Source organism: Scomber japonicus, chromosome 7 (genome assembly GCF_027409825.1).
Source record: "Scomber japonicus isolate fScoJap1 chromosome 7, fScoJap1.pri, whole genome shotgun sequence".
In the NCBI taxonomy this organism is placed as follows: domain Eukaryota; kingdom Metazoa; phylum Chordata; class Actinopteri; order Scombriformes; family Scombridae; genus Scomber; species Scomber japonicus.
This window is the reverse complement of record NC_070584.1, coordinates 31366018-31385635: the sequence shown is the minus strand read 5'-3', so window position 1 is coordinate 31385635 and position 19618 is coordinate 31366018. Positions and strand designations below refer to the sequence as shown.

The window sequence follows — 19618 nt, the reverse complement described above, 5'->3', positions numbered from 1 at the left end:
TCAGTCGAGCTGTTTGTCATTTTCTATCACAAATCTGTTCATCATTAGCATGTGTTGGACTGTTGAATCAGAGTGGATAAGAACGCCTGCTCTATTATTACGACTCTGAGGAGATGAACTATGATACATTTCAGTCTCTAAATGCTTCTTTATATAACTTTAATCTGGAATCTGGACTGCAGTTACACCAGGACCTGAGGACACTCTGTCATGGTTGTCTACGGGTGACCAAAAAGCAGCTTCACTCACACACTCGGCTACTATTAAGAGCCTTTCCTAACAAGATTTAATGGCCATTAACTTTCTCTAGCTAGCTTTAAATGATCTTTCCTCCATCCTTCTACAGCTGAATGGCATATAGTTCTTGGCATTAATTACTATACAACATCCAGTATGATGGTCACAGCTTGTTAAATGCTATGGGAAGTGTAATTAGAAGGTAAATTACGTTTATATGAAAGTGTCCATCTTGATATTGTGTGTATTATATTTAGGTTACGGTCTATATTTCACTGATTATATTAGGGGAATGTGGAATATTGATGCATATGAGAAGTTAAACCTCTTTTGTCAACAGGGAAATGTTTTGTATTACTGCTGTTTTATTGGCATCAGCAGCTTTACGTTTACTAAGTTGGGCTGCAACTAACAATTATTGGTATTATCAATGACTATGCTGATTAATTGATTAATTGATTAGTTGTTAGGGCTATAAAATATCCAAAAAATTATTAAAAATTATGGTTTCTGTTCCCCAAAGCCCAAACTCATGTCCTCAAATGTCTTCTTTTGTCCTGACCACAACCTGTTGTCCTCAGGTCAAGGAAGGACAGGAGGAAGGAAGGAAGGAAGGAAAGAAAGGAGTAAGGAGGGAGGGAGGTAGGTAGGAAAAGAGCATTGTTTAAAAAAAATATGATACTAGTAGGAAGGAAGGAAAGGAGGAAGGAGGAGGGAGCAAAGAAAGAGGGAAGGAGGGGAAGAACAAAGGAAAAATGAAAGAAAGTGGGAGGAAGGAAGGAAAGAAGGAACAGTCAAAAGAGGATATAGTATCATACAAGAGTAAATAGATAGTAGAGACTTTTTCTTAGCCAAAATGATGAATGGTTTATTAAAAAAATTTGGTGATTCATATTCTGTCAGTTTTTGAGATTACTAGAGTCATTGTGTAACTGCTTATCATCGCAGCTCTAATACCAAACCCCATAACACTGTGTCTACATTGAAAGTGAAGCTAGAGCAGCATGTTTATCAGATCAGCAGCAGCAGCAGTGAATACTCCATCTGTGTGTGTGTGTGTGTGTGTGTGTGTATACTGGACTTGTTCAGGTACACTGTTGAGTGTAGGTCACACACATTTTTGAAATACACAATGATGCACATAAAGTGGAGGAAAATACACTCGAAGCCTAAAAATACGCTTCAGGTTGGGCATGACACACGAGCTGTTACTCGGTCTGCAGACACTTGTATTGATTAACACAGAAGCTCATGACTCCATCAGATGTGCATGAGACAGACAGACAGGCAGGCAGACTGGAAAACATGTCTGGAAAGCACTGGTGGTTGACAAGAGTGGCAGCAAATTCATAAAAATAGTGAATTTTCAGGTGGCTCTGTATGTCAGGTAGCACAAAGAGCTACTGTGATGTAACAGCACACGAGACATGTGGCTCTTTCACCTGGAAACCATCTTCAATATTCAGTCATGTTTTATCCTTTAGTGTTGCGGAAGGTCGTCCATCCAGTGTTGTTCTCGATCTCAGGCTTGAACAGCTTTGAATTTTTGACACAATCAATCCTCATGTTCTGATTTCTGCTGCAACTTCTCATGGGAACAAAACATAAGAGATCACCAATGTCCACGGTTCATCGGTTAGTTTCAGAAATTCCCTTGAATGTCGTGGATGTAGAAGTCTTTAGTCGACAAAATGCTTTTATTTTTTTGTTATGGTCTTTTAAAAACACTTTTCTTCATCCTCTGCTTCTGCCCTTTAGTGCAAAAAGATCTTTTTTTTGCTTTCGGACACGACTCATCACACCAACATCAAGTCCTGGCAAATAGTTTTTTGAGAGGATGTAAAGGCCCATTTATGCTCAACGTTAAATACGGATACGGATACGGACTGAGCCTTCTGTCCGTGCTCTGCGTTCATTTCGTCCGTATTTCTGCACGTTTCCATGAACGTTACAGATATGGACCAAACGGAGCAGTACCACCGGAAACCATGGGGGTGGGCAGTGTTGCTGTCGCTACTCGATACGTAGCTCTAGTGAGACACGAAGAAGAAATAACAATGGAGGAACTTTTTGAGGAAAGGTTGTGAGAGTTGGTTAGAAACTTTAAACATATCGTTTTTGTCTTCTATGCAAGAGGAACATTATCAATATCTCCTCCACAGTCGCCATGTTTGTTTTTGAGTTTGTTGTTGTCATAAACGTTTGACTCGGTGCTGCCCCCTGGTGGATGTATTGGTTAACATCCATGCCAACGTAAAGGACGCATGGAAGTATGTGAGCAGTGACGGTAACATCGTTTGAAACGGACATATACGTTTTCGTACGTCCGTTGAGCATAAATGGGTCTTAACAATGTCAACTCATGTCGACCTTTATCCTTCCAAAAATATTAAAACATCTCTGTCTGTCTTCTCTCTACAGTATGAGTTCAAGGTGAAAAACATCAAGAAGAAAAAGGTCAACATTGTGGTGTCTGTGGACGGTGTGAAAGTCAACCTGAGGAAAAAGAAAAAAGTAAGTGACCTTTCCTTTGAACTGTTCTTCTCTCTGCCTGCTGTTAATGTGTTCTGGTGAAGTAAACAGGAGATCATGATGCTATCGTAGCTTACATTATGCTGCCATGTAAATACCTTGACCTGGATCTTGTTTTAAAATAGAAATATATATAAATGTACAACATAGTCTGTGATATATTATTATCAGCCAACCAAACAACCTTCCTCACAAGAGCAAAAAAGAAACCAGATCTATTTCCTGCATCCTGTACGTGGCAAAGATCGAAAGTGGATCGATCCTCGTCTTAATTACAGCAGGTGAGAGGTGAGAACGGAGAGACCGGTCAGGAGGATAAAAGGCTATAGTGGGAAGAAAAGAGAGAGAGACGGAGTGTTGAAGAGCAAGGAGAAGAGGGTAAAAGACAGAGAAAGTTATAAAAGTGAGAAGAGAGATTGAAATAGAAGAAAGAAGAAACAGATGTGTGTTTGTGTGTGTGTGTGTGTGTGTGTGTGCTGGAGACTGGAGACAAGTAGATGTGTGTTTCCAGCTGTGGCGATGCTGACAGCTGTAATCCACAGAGACAGACGAGAGTCGACTTCACCCGCTGAGAATCACAGAGAGTTGGAAAAGGAGGAAAAGCAAGAGGATATAAACAGAATGAACTTCATAGTGGCGTCCAATCTCTTTCACTGACACTTAATTCTTCATCTCAATTCATTCATCCGAGCTGTCCTCAAAAATGTATTTAACATTCACCGCCTTCATCTCATGCTCAAACTGTGAGGGTGTCGCTATATTCGGACAGACGGTATATGAGGCTTTTATTATTATTGAATTGTAAATGTCTGGCTGTTGGCAGGGAGGCGTTTTAGCTCACAAATCTTACCGACTGACACCTGATGGCTGTGAAAAGGTCACAACGGCCAGATTCACTCAGCTGGTTTACCATCTGCTCTGAAGTCAAATTTCCCTGGTTGCTCAGGGCGACGGGGATGAATAGTAACCCTTCAACTTGTTGATCTTATTTGGGATTATGATGCAGGCATGAAACCCACTTTTCATCTGCTGTACAAAGCTACAATCTAGTTGGAAATGTTTTGATTTAAAACTTAAAAATGTTAGTGATGCAGTTTAACCTTTGTGTCGTCCTCCCGGGTCAAATTGACCCAGTCTGTTTTGACTGTTCCTTCTTTCCTTCCTTCCTTCCTTCTGTCTGTCCTTCCTCCCTCTCTCCTTCTCTCTTTCTTTCCTCCCCCCTACTTTCCTCCCTTCCTTCTTTCCTCTGTCCTTCTTTCCTTCCTTCCTTCCTTCCTTCCTTCCTTCCTTCCTTCCTCTGTCCTTCTTTCCTTCCTTCCTCCCTTCCTCATTTCCTCCTTCCTTCCTTCCTTCCTTCTTTCCTCTGCCCTTCCTTCTTTCCTCTGTCCTTCTTTCCGTCCTCCCTTCCATCCTTCGTTCCTCCATCTCTTCCTTCCTCCTTTCCTTCCTTCTACCTTCCTTCCTTCCTTCCTTCCTTCCTTCCTCCCTTGACTCAAGGACAACAGGAGGGTTAAATGATAATGAATCTAAATCTTAAATACTAAATAATAATAATAATAGAGTCTTTCATGCCTATCCGCTAATTTGCATGAACTAAAAACTACTCCTTTATTTTCATTTTCAAATATAAACATTTTTCCACTATTTTTTTTAAGTAATGGATTTGGTTTTTGGTTTATAAAATGTCAGAAAATGATGAACAGTGTTGACCAAAGTCCAAGGATGTTTCTTCAAGTGACTTGTTTTATTCCAACCAACCATCAACATACTAAGAAAATTAATTTTACTTCATAGAGAATTAAATAAAGCAGAACATATTCACATTTCAGACTATAAAACAAGACAATGAGTGCCCTATAAAGGGTTAACTTAACAAATTTACTAGAAATTCATCTGACATTTTCCACCTATTGCAACCCTAGTTGTGCATGGATCCAATTCAACTCGTTTGCAATGGAGAGAACATTTGTAGAACCAGCAGCTCCTCCTCATTTTTTTTTTTTTTTTTTTTATGATTCAATGCAAGCTGGGTCAGGAAAGAGTTTCCACTAGTCTATCCCGAATTGAACCTGCAAATCCTCTGCTTTGCCTTGTCTGAAAAGAAAGAAGATACAATAGAAGTCATTTGAATCATCTGCCTTGTTCTAGCTGATGGGAGTAAATAATAAAACCATCATCGAAGGCTCAATGTCAAATTAATTGGTAGGCTGGAATGAAAAAGGATGGTCGATATTCTCGTTTGGCTCTATCGCCGCACGGCCTAAATGTCAAGTGTGGCGGTCGGCAATCTATTTACATGTGAGTATGGAGGAGGCATTAGAAGACCAGAAATAGGAATGATTGAATGAGAGAGTCAACAAAGCTCTTGCGGAGATAGAAATCAATATGAACAATCCCTTTGTGCTCATGCGTTGACATTTTGATTGTGACATTAAACTGGAAGGTAGATGAAGAATCAAAGGGGTGGACAGACAGGTGAAAGGAAAAACGTGAAAATGTAAATAAGGAGGTTATAATAATATCTTATCTTAAGGGTCAGAAATCTATGTAGAAACCTGCTATGATAGAAGAAAGGGTAGAAATTCATGCCAGTAGGGGTGTGACGATACACTCAGCTCACGAGATCGAGATGAGATTTTAACTTTATTTTTAAGAAAACTTCAATGAAGAAATAAATGACTGTTCTTTTATTTTGAAATTCACAAAATGGAAATTGAATTGAAATGTTTTAACTAATCATCTTGTAATGAATCACTTTAGTTCTACTTTTTCTAAATATATAATGATCATATGCAGTAGGCCTATGCAGCACTGTAAAAGGTTTCTCCATATAGATATTATAATTTACAAAAGTTAGATACAATCGGAAATACTAAAAGGTAAATTATAAAGAGTAGAAACAATTGTAATAAAGAATCCAATTATCACAAATTATAACATATTGCTAATAAAAATAACACAGACACAACACACACAGCGCAAATCCTGTATCACATAAATACACAAGTAGAACAACATATAAATTGTGTTATAATTTGTTAGTGTGACTCATTTTAATTTTGGCATCTTTAGGCTTCCGTAGCCACGCTAGATTCCTCCGCTCCTCCTACTTCAGGCTCTCAGTGTAGAGACCTGAGGTTAACCTGCTGCTCTCCTCATCACATATTTCTGACTGAGATCTTCTCAGCAGGTAGAAGCTGCAACAAGGTTAATGATCCTCACGTGACTTTATAAAAAGAGGACATGACACACGTGCAAATGAGCGATAGAAAACGGATCGTCTTTTTTTTTTTTTTTGGTGCGCCACTTAATTATAGCTTCGCGAGACAAAATTAACTTCGATTAGAAATATCGTCGCGTTTCTGTCTCGCGAGATCTCGTCACACCCCTAAGTACAGAAGGTATTTTGAGTAAACATTTCTCTTCTTCTGAGATCTACTGACTCAGGTCAGATAGTTGAGCCCAGAGTTCAAACTAAACATGATGAAGCAGCTTTTACACAACTGGAACAAACTACCAGCAGAACTGAAATCATTTTTAAATCCAGGTTAAAAACATATTTCTCTTCTCATGTGATTATGATTGAGCTCTTTTAACCCTCCTGTTGTCCTCAAGTCAAGGAAGGGAGGGAGGGAGGGAGGAAGGAAGGAAGGGAGGAAGGAGTAAGGAAAGGAGGGAGGGAGGGAGGAAGGAGTGAGGAAGGAAGGAAGGAAGGAAAGGAGGGAGGGAGGAAGGAGTAAGGAAAGGAAGGAGGGAGGAAGGAAGGGAGGAAGGACGGAAGAAAGAAGGAAAGTAGGAAGGAAAGGAAAGGAGGAAGGTAGGAGGGAGAGAGGGAGAGAGGGAGAAAGGAAAAGAGGAAGGAAGGACAGAGAGAAGGAGGAAGGAAGGAAGGAAGGAACAGTCAAAACAGACAACACGAGGGTTAAAGCACTTTACATTTTAATCTTTCATTTGCACTCTATGTCCTTTTAATGATTTTAAAGCTAATCATTATCAGCCAATCTCTTTTTATTTTTCTGTACTTTGTTTTTATTATTAGTGTTTGTGTGTGTGTGTGTGTGTGTGTGTGTGGGGGGGGGGGTTAATTGTATGTTTTAATTTCTCTCAAATTACATATTTTTCTGTTTTATGTAAAGCACATTGAGTTGCCATTGTGTAGGCCTATGAAATGCTTGCCTTGAGTAATTCAGATTTTATTAGGCTATATATTCATTTGGTTTTTTTTTTTGGTTTTTTTACAACTGGCTTTTATGTATTGGAACACTTTTTGGTTTTTTTACTAATAGTTTTGTTTGTTTTTGTTTCCACAGAAGAAGGAGTGGACATGGGATGAAAGCAAAATGATGGTGATGCAGGATCCCATTTACCGGTAAGCTGGTCACGGACTTCTTTGTTTATGTTTATGTGTATATTTGTGCATAACATCTTTCAGCTCAACTTGAAATGCTAATTTATTTTGTCTTCTAATTCCCTCCTATTGTACTGAGTTCAGTTCTTATGGCTCATTGGGCTTTTTTCCAAAATGGATTTTAATCCAAACTTGATTAAATACACTGTGGCAACTCAGGAAATGAGAATCTTTTGTCTCTGTCACTGCGAGCGTTGACATTCTGGAGAGAGAAGGATATTGTAGCTCGTTGGTGATAACTTTTTTAGTGACTCCAGAACCAGAACAGAGCCTCGCAAAGATCTCAGAAAAAAAAAAAAATAGATGAGTTATTAGGACGTGTTGAAGCAGTGGCAATAAAAACAAATCCAGAAATGTGACGTTAACCTTCCTGTCGTCCCCCTGGGTCAAATTGACCCCGTCTGTTTTGACTGTTCCTTCTTTCCTCCCTTCCTCCCTTACTTCTTTCCTTTCCTTTCCTCCCTTCCTTCCTCCCTCCCTCCCTCCCTTCCTTCTTCCTCCCTCCTTTCCTTCCTTCCTCCTCCCTCCTTTCCTTCCTCCCTTCCATCCTTCCTTCCTCCCTTCCTTCTTCCTCCCTCCCTCCCTCCTTTCCTTCCTTCTTCCTCCCTTCCTTCCTTCCTTCCTCCTCCCTCCTTTCCTTCCTCTCCCTTCCTTTTTTCCTTTCCTCCCTTCCTTCTTCCTCCCTTCCTCCCTTCCTTCCTTCCTTACTTCCTTACTTCCTCCCTTCCATCCTTCCTGCCTTCCTTCTTCCTCCCTCCTTTCCTTCCTTCTTCCTCCCTCCCTCCCTCCCTCCCTCCCTCCCTCCTTTCCTTCCTTCCTTCCTTCCTTCCTTCCTTCCTTCCTCCCTCCTTTCCTTCCTTCCTTTCTCCCTCCCTTCCTTCTTTCCTTTCCTCCTTTCCTCCCTCCCTTCCTCTCTCCTTTCCTTCCTTCCTTTCTCCCTCCCTTCCTTCCTTCTTTCCTTTCCTCCTTTCCTCCCTCCCTTCCTCCCTCCTTTCCTTCCTTCCTCCTCCCTCCCTTCCTTCTTTCCTTTCCTCCCTTCCTCACTTCCTCCATTCCTTCTTTCCTTTCCTCCCTCCCTTCCTCCCTCCCTCCTTTCCTTCCTTCCTCCCTTTCTTCCTTACTTGACTCAAAGGTTAATGAAGTAAATATCCCAATACTCACACCCAGTTTTCAGTTTTATTACCTTTTGCATCTATCGTCATCATTTGCTGTGTTTACTGTCAAAGTCAGCATTCACTATATATGTTCATCATTTGATATTTAATCATTATTCTTTATTCTTGTCTCTTTTTCTGCACTGACTGAGTGTATTTGTGTTGTTTGGAACAACGGATCACAGCGTTTTACCCTCATCTTACAACAGCTTGAGTAGTTTCACGGTGGCAGCTTGAATTGAGGCACCTCATTTAGTCCAGATGGTTTTTGGATTCTGTGGTAGGAAAAAGGTGCAAAGGTATGTTTTAAAGGATGGCTGAAAACTTTGAGATTTGTTTAAAAGGGGGGTAGCTTCAGTTTCAAACACAATCTGTCATCACCACAGAGAAGTCAGTCCTTTTTGAATAGTTGAAGGTCTGACTCTATCCTGGCAATTTTGGATCAAGGCTTTGGTTAAGGATAAGGTTTCTCAATCTTGTTTTTGACTGTTCCTTCTTTCCTCCCTTCCTCCCTTACTTCTTTCCTTTCCTTTCCTTTCCTTTCCTTTCCTCCCTTCCTTCCTTCTTTCCTTTCCTCCCTTCCTTACTTCCTCCCTTTCATCCTTCCTTCCTCCCTTCCTTCTTCCTCCCTTCCTTCCTTCCTTCTTCCTCCCTCCCTCCCTCCCTTCCTCCCTCCTTTCCTTCCTCCCTTCCTCCCTCCCTCCCTTCTTCCTCCCTCCTTTCCTTCCTTCGTCCCTCCCTCCCTCCCTCCCTTCCTCCCTCCTTTCCTCCCTTCCTTTCTCCCTCCCTTCCTTCTTTCCTTTCCTCCTTTCCTCCCTCCAATCTGTCGTCACCACAGAGAAGTCAGTCCTTTTGAATAGTTGAAGGTCTGACTCTATCCTGGCAATTTTGGATCAAGGCTTTGGTTAAGGATAAGGTTTCTCAATCTTGTTTTAGACTGTTCCTTCTTTCCTCCCTTCCTCCCTTACTTCTTTCCTTTCCTTTCCTTTCCTCCCTTCCTTCCTTCTTTCCTTTCTTCCCTTCCTTCCTTCCTCTCTCCCTTCCTTCCTCCCTCCTTTCCTTCCTTCCTCCTCCCTCCCTTCCTTCTTTCCTTTCCTCCCTTCCTTACTTCCTCCCTTCCATCCTTCCTTCCTCCCTTCCTTCTTCCTCCCTTCCTTCCTTCTTTCTTCCTCCCTCCCTTCCTCCCTCCTTTCCTTCCTCCCTTCCTCCCTCCCTCCCTCCTTCCTTCCTCCTTTCCTTCCTTCCTCCCTCCCTCCCTCCCTCCCTCCCTTCCTCCCTCCTTTCCTTCCTTCCTTTCTCCCTCCCTTCCTTCTTTCCTTTCCTCCTTTCCTCCCTCCAATCTGTCGTCACCACAGAGAAGTCAGTCCTTTTGAATAGTTGAAGGTCTGACTCTATCCTGGCAATTTTGGATCAAGGCTTTGGTTAAGGATAAGGTTTCTCAATCTTGGGGTTGAGGCCTCAAGCAGGTTTGCAGGATATTACAAGATTCATGTTATTAATATTTATTTAAAAAACGGAGATTAGGGACACCAAAGCTTTAGTCTGGTATGAAATAACATCACTGGTCAGTCTCTAAATGCTTTACCCATACAGAGTGAGCACAATCTTCCAGTTTTTGTGGTTGGAATGGATACAGGAAGTTATATCTTCTCCTTGTGTTTCTGTTTCTTCTTTATGTTATTTTGCATTGTGAAACTTTTCAATTCTGTCACATCTTTTTTTTCTTTTATTGTTTTTTTTTTTTTTTTACTATCAAAACAGCAATAGAGCCATGAATTATAGATATTCCTAATATTGAATGGCTTTCTCTGTGATCTTACTGAGCAAATGTTGCTCTCAGCTGCGTAAAGAAAGCTAACAACATAGCAAAGTCTGACTGAATAATGGGGGGAAAAACATTCAGTGTAAATATTCAGCTGTGGACTTGTGGTGATTTTTGTAAAAGTTAATGAATGAAAATAATAGCGAGTCCTCATAGGAATATAATTATAAGGCAAGGTAAGTTTACTTGTAGCCATTTCAACAAGAAGACGATTCAAAGTGCTCACTTACATAAGAAAGATAATTAAAAGAAACACAATACCATAGACTGTATAAAAGAAATGGACGTAACATCCGTGACGTCACTCATTGGTTTGTGGACTGCTGCTCGGAAGCCAATAGTTTCGAATCTAGGCAGCGCCATCTTGAAAATTTCAGCTGCATGCTGGGAAAAATAAAAACACGGATTCTACTTATATGGGCATGAGGCGGGGCCATGGGCCGAGCGGGGAGGTTGCTATGGTTGCGAGGGCTGGATTTCGAGGACATTGGTCAGTCAACCTGTCAATCAGGACGTAGCCACGCCCTAATGCATACCCTGCTTTATCGTCACATATAAAATCAGGGAGGCCAAAATGTCCCAAATGAACATCATACTGCATTGAAGAAGGCTTTAAACTAGCGATTGAGACCATAAACACATTTTGAAAACGTTTACTGAGGTTAGAAATCAAGTGAGAAGTTGGTGAATTCTCCATTGACTTGTATAGAGACGGTCGCCCCCTGGTGGCCTTTTGATAGAATGCAGCTCTAAGTTACTTCCACGTTGGCTACATTCGATTCAAAGTGCTTACATACATAAAAGAAATTAAGAAAAATTGTAAAAGAAACACAATAAATGAAAAAAAAGACACATTTCAATACAATTAGAGTTTAATACAAAACTACAAAAAGCAGCTACAGTGCAGGATATGGATCAAAAGTGTGTTAGTGAGAGTGACATGTCTGCACGCTGGTCATCTCACACGACTGCAACCGTAAGATCCAATTCATTCAGTCCATTTGCCGCAGGGGTATAATCCTCTGATTTGTACTCCTACCATGCTACACACACACACAAACACACACACACAGGCACATACACACACAATGCAGTGAGGTAGTTCATGTGAATTTGGAGGCTCAGACAGATTTGTTGAGAAGTGAGACGGATAGTTTGAGATGTCTGCAGCATTAATCTCTTTCTCAGACGTACACACACACACACACACACACACACACACACACACACACACACACACACACACACACACACACAATGAAGAGTGTATTAAATCAACTTTTCGTATCCTACAGATGAGTAGAAAGCAAACACTGAACATACAGTATATATATTCTCTCCTGGATGACTCATATTTTATCCTCGCTCTCTCCTTCTCTTTTTACTCTTCACACACACATAGACACACTCACACATTTCTACGCACACACATTCCCAGTCGTGCACAACTCAGAAGTGCATCCAGGATCCCTGTTGGGGGGGGGGGGGGGTTTGGGTTCTGGCTTTGGAAATGATTCTGTCAGAAAGATGGATTTTGCCCGGCTGTTTGTGTAAGCATCTCCGAGAGCTCAGAAATGCAGAAAGATTTTTGTTTCGCCGGAGACGTCTTAGCTTGTCTCGCACATCTTAGCCTTTAATATTACAGTCACACAAAGTTTCCCCATAGGAGAGCGGAGTAGCAGAGGAGGGGGGGAGGAGGGTGGGGGGGGAGGGGGCAGTACGACAAGTAAGCATCATCGATCAGTAGCTGTCAGCTGCTGAACTGAGTCTGACAGCTACTGACGACGTCTCATCTTTTCTGTTCAACTTAGTTATGGGATGTCATTAAAAGTGTGCTGTTTGCTGTGTAAAATGGCACTCCCTTCCTCCTTTCCTTCCTCCCTTCCTCTCTCTCTTCCTTCCTTCCTTCCTTCTTCCTCCCTTCCTTCCTTCCTTCCTTCCTTCCTTCTTCCTCCCTTCCTTCCTTCCTTCCTTCCTTCTTCCTCCTTTCCTTCCTTCCTCCCTCCCTTCTGTCCTCCCTCCCTCCCTTCCTTCCTTCCTTCCTTCCTTCCTTCCTTGACTTCCTTCCTCCCTTCCTTCCTTGACTCAAGGACAACAGGAAGGTTAACCCTTCCTTCTCTCTTTCTTTCCTCCCTATTACCTTCCTTCCTTTGTTCCTTCCTTCCTTTCTTCCCCCTTCCTTCTCTCTTTCTTTCCTCCCCATTACCTTCCCTCCTTCCTTCCTTCCTTCCTTCCTTCCTTCCTTCCTTCCTTCCTCCCTCCCTTCTGTCCTTCCTCCCTGCCTCTTTTTTTTTTTTTTTTACTTGAAGCCTTAAATTACATTTAAATTTGAACAATTTTAAAATTATACTTTTGAATTCCCAGCAACAAATATTTGTATATAATTTTAGCAAGAGAAATGTTGAAAATACTTTGATAACAAAACTTAATGACCAAACTTTTATTTTGAAACTCATCCAGCCTGTTTGACACTTATTGTCCAAAATTATGACATTTTATTTTTATCCTGTAAATTCTCCCCTTCCATATTTCTGCAAAGTGCCAAAACATTTCCATAAAGCATCAAAACAACATTAAGAGAAGAATCAGACTATCTCCATCTTGTTAACCCTTTATTGGGCAAATAATTATATTTGGTAACTTCTGTAAATAACCCAAAATATCCTTCCTTCCTTCCTTCCTTCTTTCCTTCGTCCTCCCTTCCTTTCCTTCCTTCTTTCCTTCGTCCTTCCTTCCTTTCCTTCCTCCCTCCTTCCTTCCCTTCCTTTCTTCCTTCCATCCTTCCTTTCCTTCCTTCCTTCCTTCCTTCCTTCCTTCCTTCCTTCCTTCCTTTTCTTCCTCCCTGCCTTCTTTCTTCCCTCCCTCGTTCCTTATTTCCTCCGTCCTTCCTTCTTTACTTTCCTTCCTTCCATCTGTTCTTCCTCCCTCCCTCCTTCTCTCCTCCCTTCATTCTTTCCTTCCCCATCCCTCTTTCTTCTTCCTTCCTTCCTTCTTTCTTCCCTTCCTCCCTCCCTCCCTCCTTCTCTCTTTCTTTCCTCCCCCTACCTTCCTTTCCTTCCTCCCTCCTTCCTTCCCTTCCTTTCTTCCTTCCATCAGTCCTTCCCTTCCTTCCTTCCTTCCTTCCTTTCCTTCCTCCCTGCCTTCTTTCTTCCCTTCCTCTTTTCCTTTCTCCTTCCCTCGTTCCTTATTTCCTCCGTCCTTCCTTCTTTACTTTCCTTCCTTCCATCTGTTCTTCCTCCCTCCCTCCTTCTCTCCTCCCTTCATTCTTTCCTTCCCCCATCCCTCTTTCTTCTTCCTTCCTTCCTTCTTTCTTCCCTTCCTCCCTCCCTCCCTCCTTCTCTCTTTCTTTCCTCCCCCTACCTTCCTTTCCTTCCTCCCTCCTTCCTTCCCTTCCTTTCTTCCTTCCATCCTTCCTTCCCTTCCTTCCTTCCTTCCTTCCTTCCTTCCTTTCCTTCCTCCCTGCCTTCTTTCTTCCCTTCCTCTTTTCCTTTCTCCCTCCCTCGTTCCTTATTTCCTCCGTCCTTCCTTCTTTACTTTCCTTCCTTCCATCTGTTCTTCCTCCCTCCCTCCTTCTCTCCTCCCTTCATTCTTTCCTTCCCCCATCCCTCTTTCTTCTTCCTTCCTTCCTTCTTTCTTCCCTTCCTCCCTCCCTCCTTCTCTCTTTCTTTCCTCCCCCTACCTTCCTTTCCTTCCTCCCTCCTTCCTTCCCTTCCTTTCTTCCCTTCCTTCCTTCCTTCCTTCCTTCCTTTCATTCCTCCCTGCCTTCTTTCTTCCCTTCCTCTTTTCCTTTCTCCCTCCCTCGTTCCTTATTTCCTCCGTCCTTCCTTCTTTACTTTCCTTCCTTCCATCTGTTCTTCCTCCCTCCCTCCTTCTCTCCTCCCTTCATTCTTTCCTTCCCCCATCCCTCTTTCTTCTTCCTTCCTTCCTTCTTTCTTCCCTTCTTCCCTCCCTCCTTCTCTCTTTCTTTCCTCCCCCTAACTTCCTTTCCTTCCTCCCTCCTTCCTTCCCTTCCTTTCTTCCTTCCATCCTTCCTCCCTTCCTTCCTTCCTTCCTTCCTTCCTTTCCTTCCTCCCTGCCTTCTTTCTTCCCTTCCTCTTTTCCTTTCTCCCTCCGTCGTTCCTTATTTCCTCCGTCCTTCCTTCTTTACTTTCCTTCCTTCCATCTGTTCTTCCTCCCTCCCTCCTTCTCTCCTCCCTTCATTCTTTCCTTCCCCCATCCCTCTATCTTCTTCCTTCCTTCCTTCTTTCTTCCCTTCCTCCCTCCCTCCTTCTCTCTTTCTTTCCTCCCCCTACCTTCCTTTCCTTCCTCCCTCCTTCCTTCCCTTCCTTTCTTCCTTCCATCAGTCCTTCCCTTCCTTCCTTCCTTCCTTCCTTTCAATGAGTGTCCCATAAAGGGTTAAACCTCAGACTACAAAGCCAGGGAACAGCTTTTTTACCATGAAGAAAAAGCTACTTGTCGACTGTGAATCACTTGTTACCTGTTTTTTCTTTCAACAACACTGTGGTGAAGGGAAGCCTGCCAAACTTTGCAGGTGTCTTGGAAACCCCCCCCCCCCCCCCCCCACCCCCCCCCCACAAAATGTACTGTTGCACTTGGAAAAGCAATCACTCCTTTAATGCTTTCTGTCTTGTCGAGGAGTTTCGGTTTACACGAGCTATTATTTGCGATACCTTTGTAGAGTGACAACGCTGACAAGACGGACAACCTTCAACGCCCTTCTGTGCAAATATACACTCGCCCAAGATCAGCTGAAGCTAACAGGAGACTTCAACAGCTTGAGTTTGCCAAATCAAATATTTGTCCTCGTCCTGGCGACAAGCCGACATGCGACTGCCAGGATGTTTCTCCTTCTGTTGCGGTTCAGCAAAGAAACACTGTACATAAAAACTGTGGAAAATACCTCTTCCCATAGTCTTGTGTAAAGATAGACTTGAAAAATCTGGATCTATACTTCTACAAATACCTTATTTTTAGACATATTTGAATGGCTCCTCAATAACAAACCTTACCTGAAGCTGCTGTTACTGTAGTCTGCATCTGCTGTGAACAGCTGTGGAAAACTCTCAGTCACACCAGATGAGAATAACAGTCAGTCTCTTGACCTTGTTTCATACAGTCTGCTGGTTTTAACTCTGCTGGTTTAATTAAATCCATATATGGCCACAGTGTCGTATGAATAACTTATGTTTCAACAAGTCAATTTTTATATCTGTGATATTTTTGTCCTTAGATCCCTTCAAAGTTGCGTTAGGCGGAGGGAGAGTGTTAGTTGGGGTTTTTTTTGCCATCAATATGCAAAGTGCAGTTTTTATCTCTCAGCTGGAGCATGCTGCATCCGAATCTTTTTTTTGGAAAAATGGCCCCATGCAGTGTGCTGTCAAGTCATAGAGGAGAAGGGAGATTAGTCTGTAAATGTGAGAAAGATTAAGCATTTGCATGAACCTCATGTCAAAGTGGAAATCAGAAGGGTTCCCTCTGAAATCCTCACGTGAGTAAACACTTTGCGAATATAATATATACCTCCTAATATATACCCTATATAATATAATACTCTTCATAAGGTAATGTGATACATATTCACATCCACTTTTTTCAAAAACAGAGATTAAAAAAAAAAAAAAAAGAAGCACATCAAAGACCCTTAACTGTTATAAACGCTCCTATGTGGGTTTTTCAGATTTATGGCGACTGGACGCCGTGGGTCTAAATCATCTGGGAGGATTTAACCGAACACTTTGCATTTCTTCTGTTCGTTTCGTTTCATCTTCAGCTGCTTTCTAGCCAGAGCTGCTGGCTCTGTGCCACTGAGGGTGTCCAGTGCCATGTGTGCAACAGCAGTGCTGGCAGGAGTGGCATGATAGTGACTGCACTCAGTTACATTTAACCCTCCTGTTGTCCTCAGGTCAAGGAAGGACAGGAGGAAGGAAGGAAGGAAGGAGAGAAGGAAGGAAAGTTGTAAGGAGGGAGGGAGGAAAGGAGGAAGGACGAAAAGAGGAAGGAATTTAGGAGAGAAGGGAGGAAGGAAGAAAGGAAGGAAAGGAGTAAGGACCAAAAGAGGAAGGAATTTAGGAAAGAAGGAAGGAAGGAAAGAAAGGAGTAAGGTGGGAGGGGGGGAAAGGGGGAAGGAAGGAAGGGAAGAAGGAGGAAGGAAAGGAAGGAAGGAAAGGAATAAGGACCAAAAGAGGAAGGAATTTAGGAAAGAAGGAAGGAAGGAAAGGAAAGAATAAGGCGGGGGGGGAGGAAGGGAGGGAGGAAGGAAAGGAAGGAAGGATGGAAGGAAAGGAAGGAGGAGGGAGCAAAGAAAGAGGGGAGGAGGGGAAGAAGGAAGGAAAAAATAAAGAAAGAGGACGGGAGGACGACAGGAGGGTTAAACACATCTTAGGATATTTGTGATGATCTTACACTGAGACTTATTCATTTAGCAAATCCTAACTGCTATATTCCTCCACTCTGATCATCTAAAGCTCAACAAAGCAACCCAGAGCATGGATATATATATATATATATACTGTGTATATATAGGCACAAGTTCTTCTTCAGCACATGGAGATATACACACACACAACTTCACACTCATACATATTCATTCAGACAAACACAAGCACGCACACACACTTGAATGATTTATGTCCCATCCTATCAAACAAGCCAGAGGGACGTTGACAAGCTACACATGCTAGAAGCTGCTTAACAACTTCTCCACAGCGCTGTACACTCCACGCTGCACTGTAGCAGTAAACACTAACACTGTCACCACCACCTACAGTAAGTACGTCTTTCACGATCAACTTCATGACTCATTTTTGAGAGTGCTTTTTAAAAAATCCCATAGTGCTTCACTCCAAGATTGAAAAATCAAAAAACCAACAATAGCAAAAGAAGACACAATTAAAAATAATTCCTCCCTTCCATCCTTCCTTCCTCCCTCCTTTCCTCCCTTCTTCCTCCCTTCCATCCTTCCTCCCTCCCTCCTTTCCTTCCTTCTTCCTCCCTTCCATCCTTCCTCCCTCCCTCCTTTCCTTCCTTCTTCCTCCCTTCCATCCTTCCTTCCTCCCTCCTTTCCTTCCTCCTTCCTCCCTTCCATCCTTCCTCCCTCCCTCCTTTCCTTCCTTCTTCCTCCCTTCCATCCTTCCTCCCTCCCTCCTTTCCTCCCTTCTTCCTCCCTTCCATCCTTCCTCCCTCCCTCCTTTCCTCCCTTCTTCCTCCCTTCCATCCTTCCTCCCTCCCTCCTTTCCTCCCTTCTTCCTCCCTTCCATCCTTCCTCCCTCCCTCCTTTCCTCCCTTCTTCCTCCCTTCCATCCTTCCTCCCTCCCTCCTTTCCTCCCTTCTTCCTCCCTTCCATCCTTCCTCCCTCCCTCCTTTCCTTCCTTCTTCCTCCCTTCCATCCTTCCTCCCTCCCTCCTTTCCTCCCTTCTTCCTCCCTTCCATCCTTCCTTCCTCCCTCCTTTCCTCCCTTCTTCCTTCCTTCCTCCCTCCTCTCCTTCCTTGACTCGAGGACAAAAGGGAGGGTTAACATAATTTGCCATAATTTCATTTTAAAAATGGTACAGTATATCATTATGTGTAATAAAAGAAAATGAAGTGTTCTTTCTCTCCTCCCTTCCTTTTTCTTTCCTTCCTTCCTTCTTTCCTCCCTCCCTCCTACCTTCCTTCTTTTGTCCGTCCTTCCTTCCTTCCTTCTTTCCTCCCTCCCTCCCTCCTACCTGCCTTCCTTCTTTTGTCCGTCCTTCCTTCCCTCCTACCTCTCTTCCTTCCTTCTTTCCTCCCTCCTTCTTTCTTCCTCCCTTCCATCCTTCCTCCCCTCCAATTAAAAATAAAATAAACCTGGGCGGACACTCTCTCTCTCTACAGTGTAATTCCATATGTTTGTTGCTTCAGCAGCAGACAACGTATTTCAATCAACCTTGCTACACGGACAAAAACCACTCAACGTCTTTTGCTCACACTGTTTGATTACTGATCTTAACGTACAAACACAAAACCCCTCCAATTGTTTTTTGTCTGTTGACTGCTTCAGTTCAGATTTAATCAAACAAGGTGACCCCCATCCTCCCATGCTGATTAAAATAGAAAGGCTGGGTGACTTTGTGAATTCTACTTTGAACAGAAAGGAAGAAGATGAAGGAGTAAATGAAGACTACAGTCAGCTACACTAATATTAAAACAAGTAGATCTTTTTTTTTTTACAGCAGCCAGAAGTCTTCAAACTGAAAGACAGAAATGTATCTGATCTTCCAGAAGTCAAATTAATCAGTCGTTGCAACTTCCTTCAAACTGAATATGAAACATCCACCAAGCTACTGGAAATTTATCCTTATTCTAAAATGAGTTGGAGTGACCAATATGGGGTTACAATTAGGGTTGCAAAATTCCGGGAATTTTCAAATTTGGAAACTTTCCATGGGAATTAACGGGAATTAATGGGAATTAACGGGAATAAACAGGGAATTTACTAAACTGAAGGTATGTTCTTATTAGGGAACTTAAATATAGTTGTGTAAAATAATATTTTAGCATAATCCTGACTAAAACAACCAGATATCATGCAGTACAGTTGAATATCTATCTATGCTATCACATGCTCACATAGCACACTGTATACTGCAGGGCTACTGAGGCCACGCCCCCTACATGTACTGTGCATACTGAGGCCACGCCCCCTACATGTACTGTGCATACGGAGGCCACGCCCCCTACATGTACTGTGCATACATGCGCCCCCTATATGTACTGTGCATACTGAGACCACGCCCCCTACATGTACTGTGCATACTGAGACCACGCCCCCTACATGTACTGTGCATACTGAGACCACGCCCCTACATGCACTGTGCATACTGAGGCCACGCCCCCTACATGCACTGTGCATTCCTCCATCACATGCACAGATGATTTCTACAATTCTGGACCACACTTTTGAGCCCAGAGCACACAACCTGAAGCCAGACTGTTGAGCCTGTGGACTGCACAGTTGTTTTTGTTCTGATTGTTCAACTTGATCATGTTCAACTTATAAATACATCTGTTTTAATTGTATTATTTTGCTTATAACTAAACAATAATTTTTACTTAGATATGATACCTTTCCACTAAATTACCCTCAATTGCCATAAATTCCCATAATTCCCATAATTCCCATGGAAAGTTTCCAATTTGGAATATTTACAAAATTCCCAAGCTTAACTTCCCATGGAAATTTACCGAAAACTTTCCGGAAATTTACCAGCAATTTTCCACCCCTTTGCAACCCTAGTTACAATTGAGCTTAATCTATACAATATCTACTGTATGCAAAATCCAGTGAATTAAAGTGGACCTATTCTGCTCATTTTATATTGATTTTGGGATTTGACTAAAGTAGCTTTACATGATTCACAACTAAAAAAAAACAACTTCTTATTTATTTATCTCATACTGACCCCTTATTCAACTCCTCATTTCAGCCTCTAGATATGGAGCTATTTG

At 42.4% G+C, this 19618-nt stretch overlaps 1 protein-coding gene across 2 annotated transcripts in view; it reads left to right on the top strand.

Annotated features, from left to right (window-relative positions):
* Window positions 1–19618, top strand: part of nos1apa (nitric oxide synthase 1 (neuronal) adaptor protein a) — a 242419-nt gene that overhangs the window by 72827 nt on the left and 149974 nt on the right. For both annotated transcript variants that reach the window (XM_053321855.1, XM_053321856.1), the window contains exons 3-4: window positions 2659–2751; window positions 7080–7138. In XM_053321855.1, coding sequence (XP_053177830.1) covers window positions 2659–2751; window positions 7080–7138 — 152 coding nt within the window. The remainder of the gene's footprint in view (window positions 1–2658; window positions 2752–7079; window positions 7139–19618) is intronic.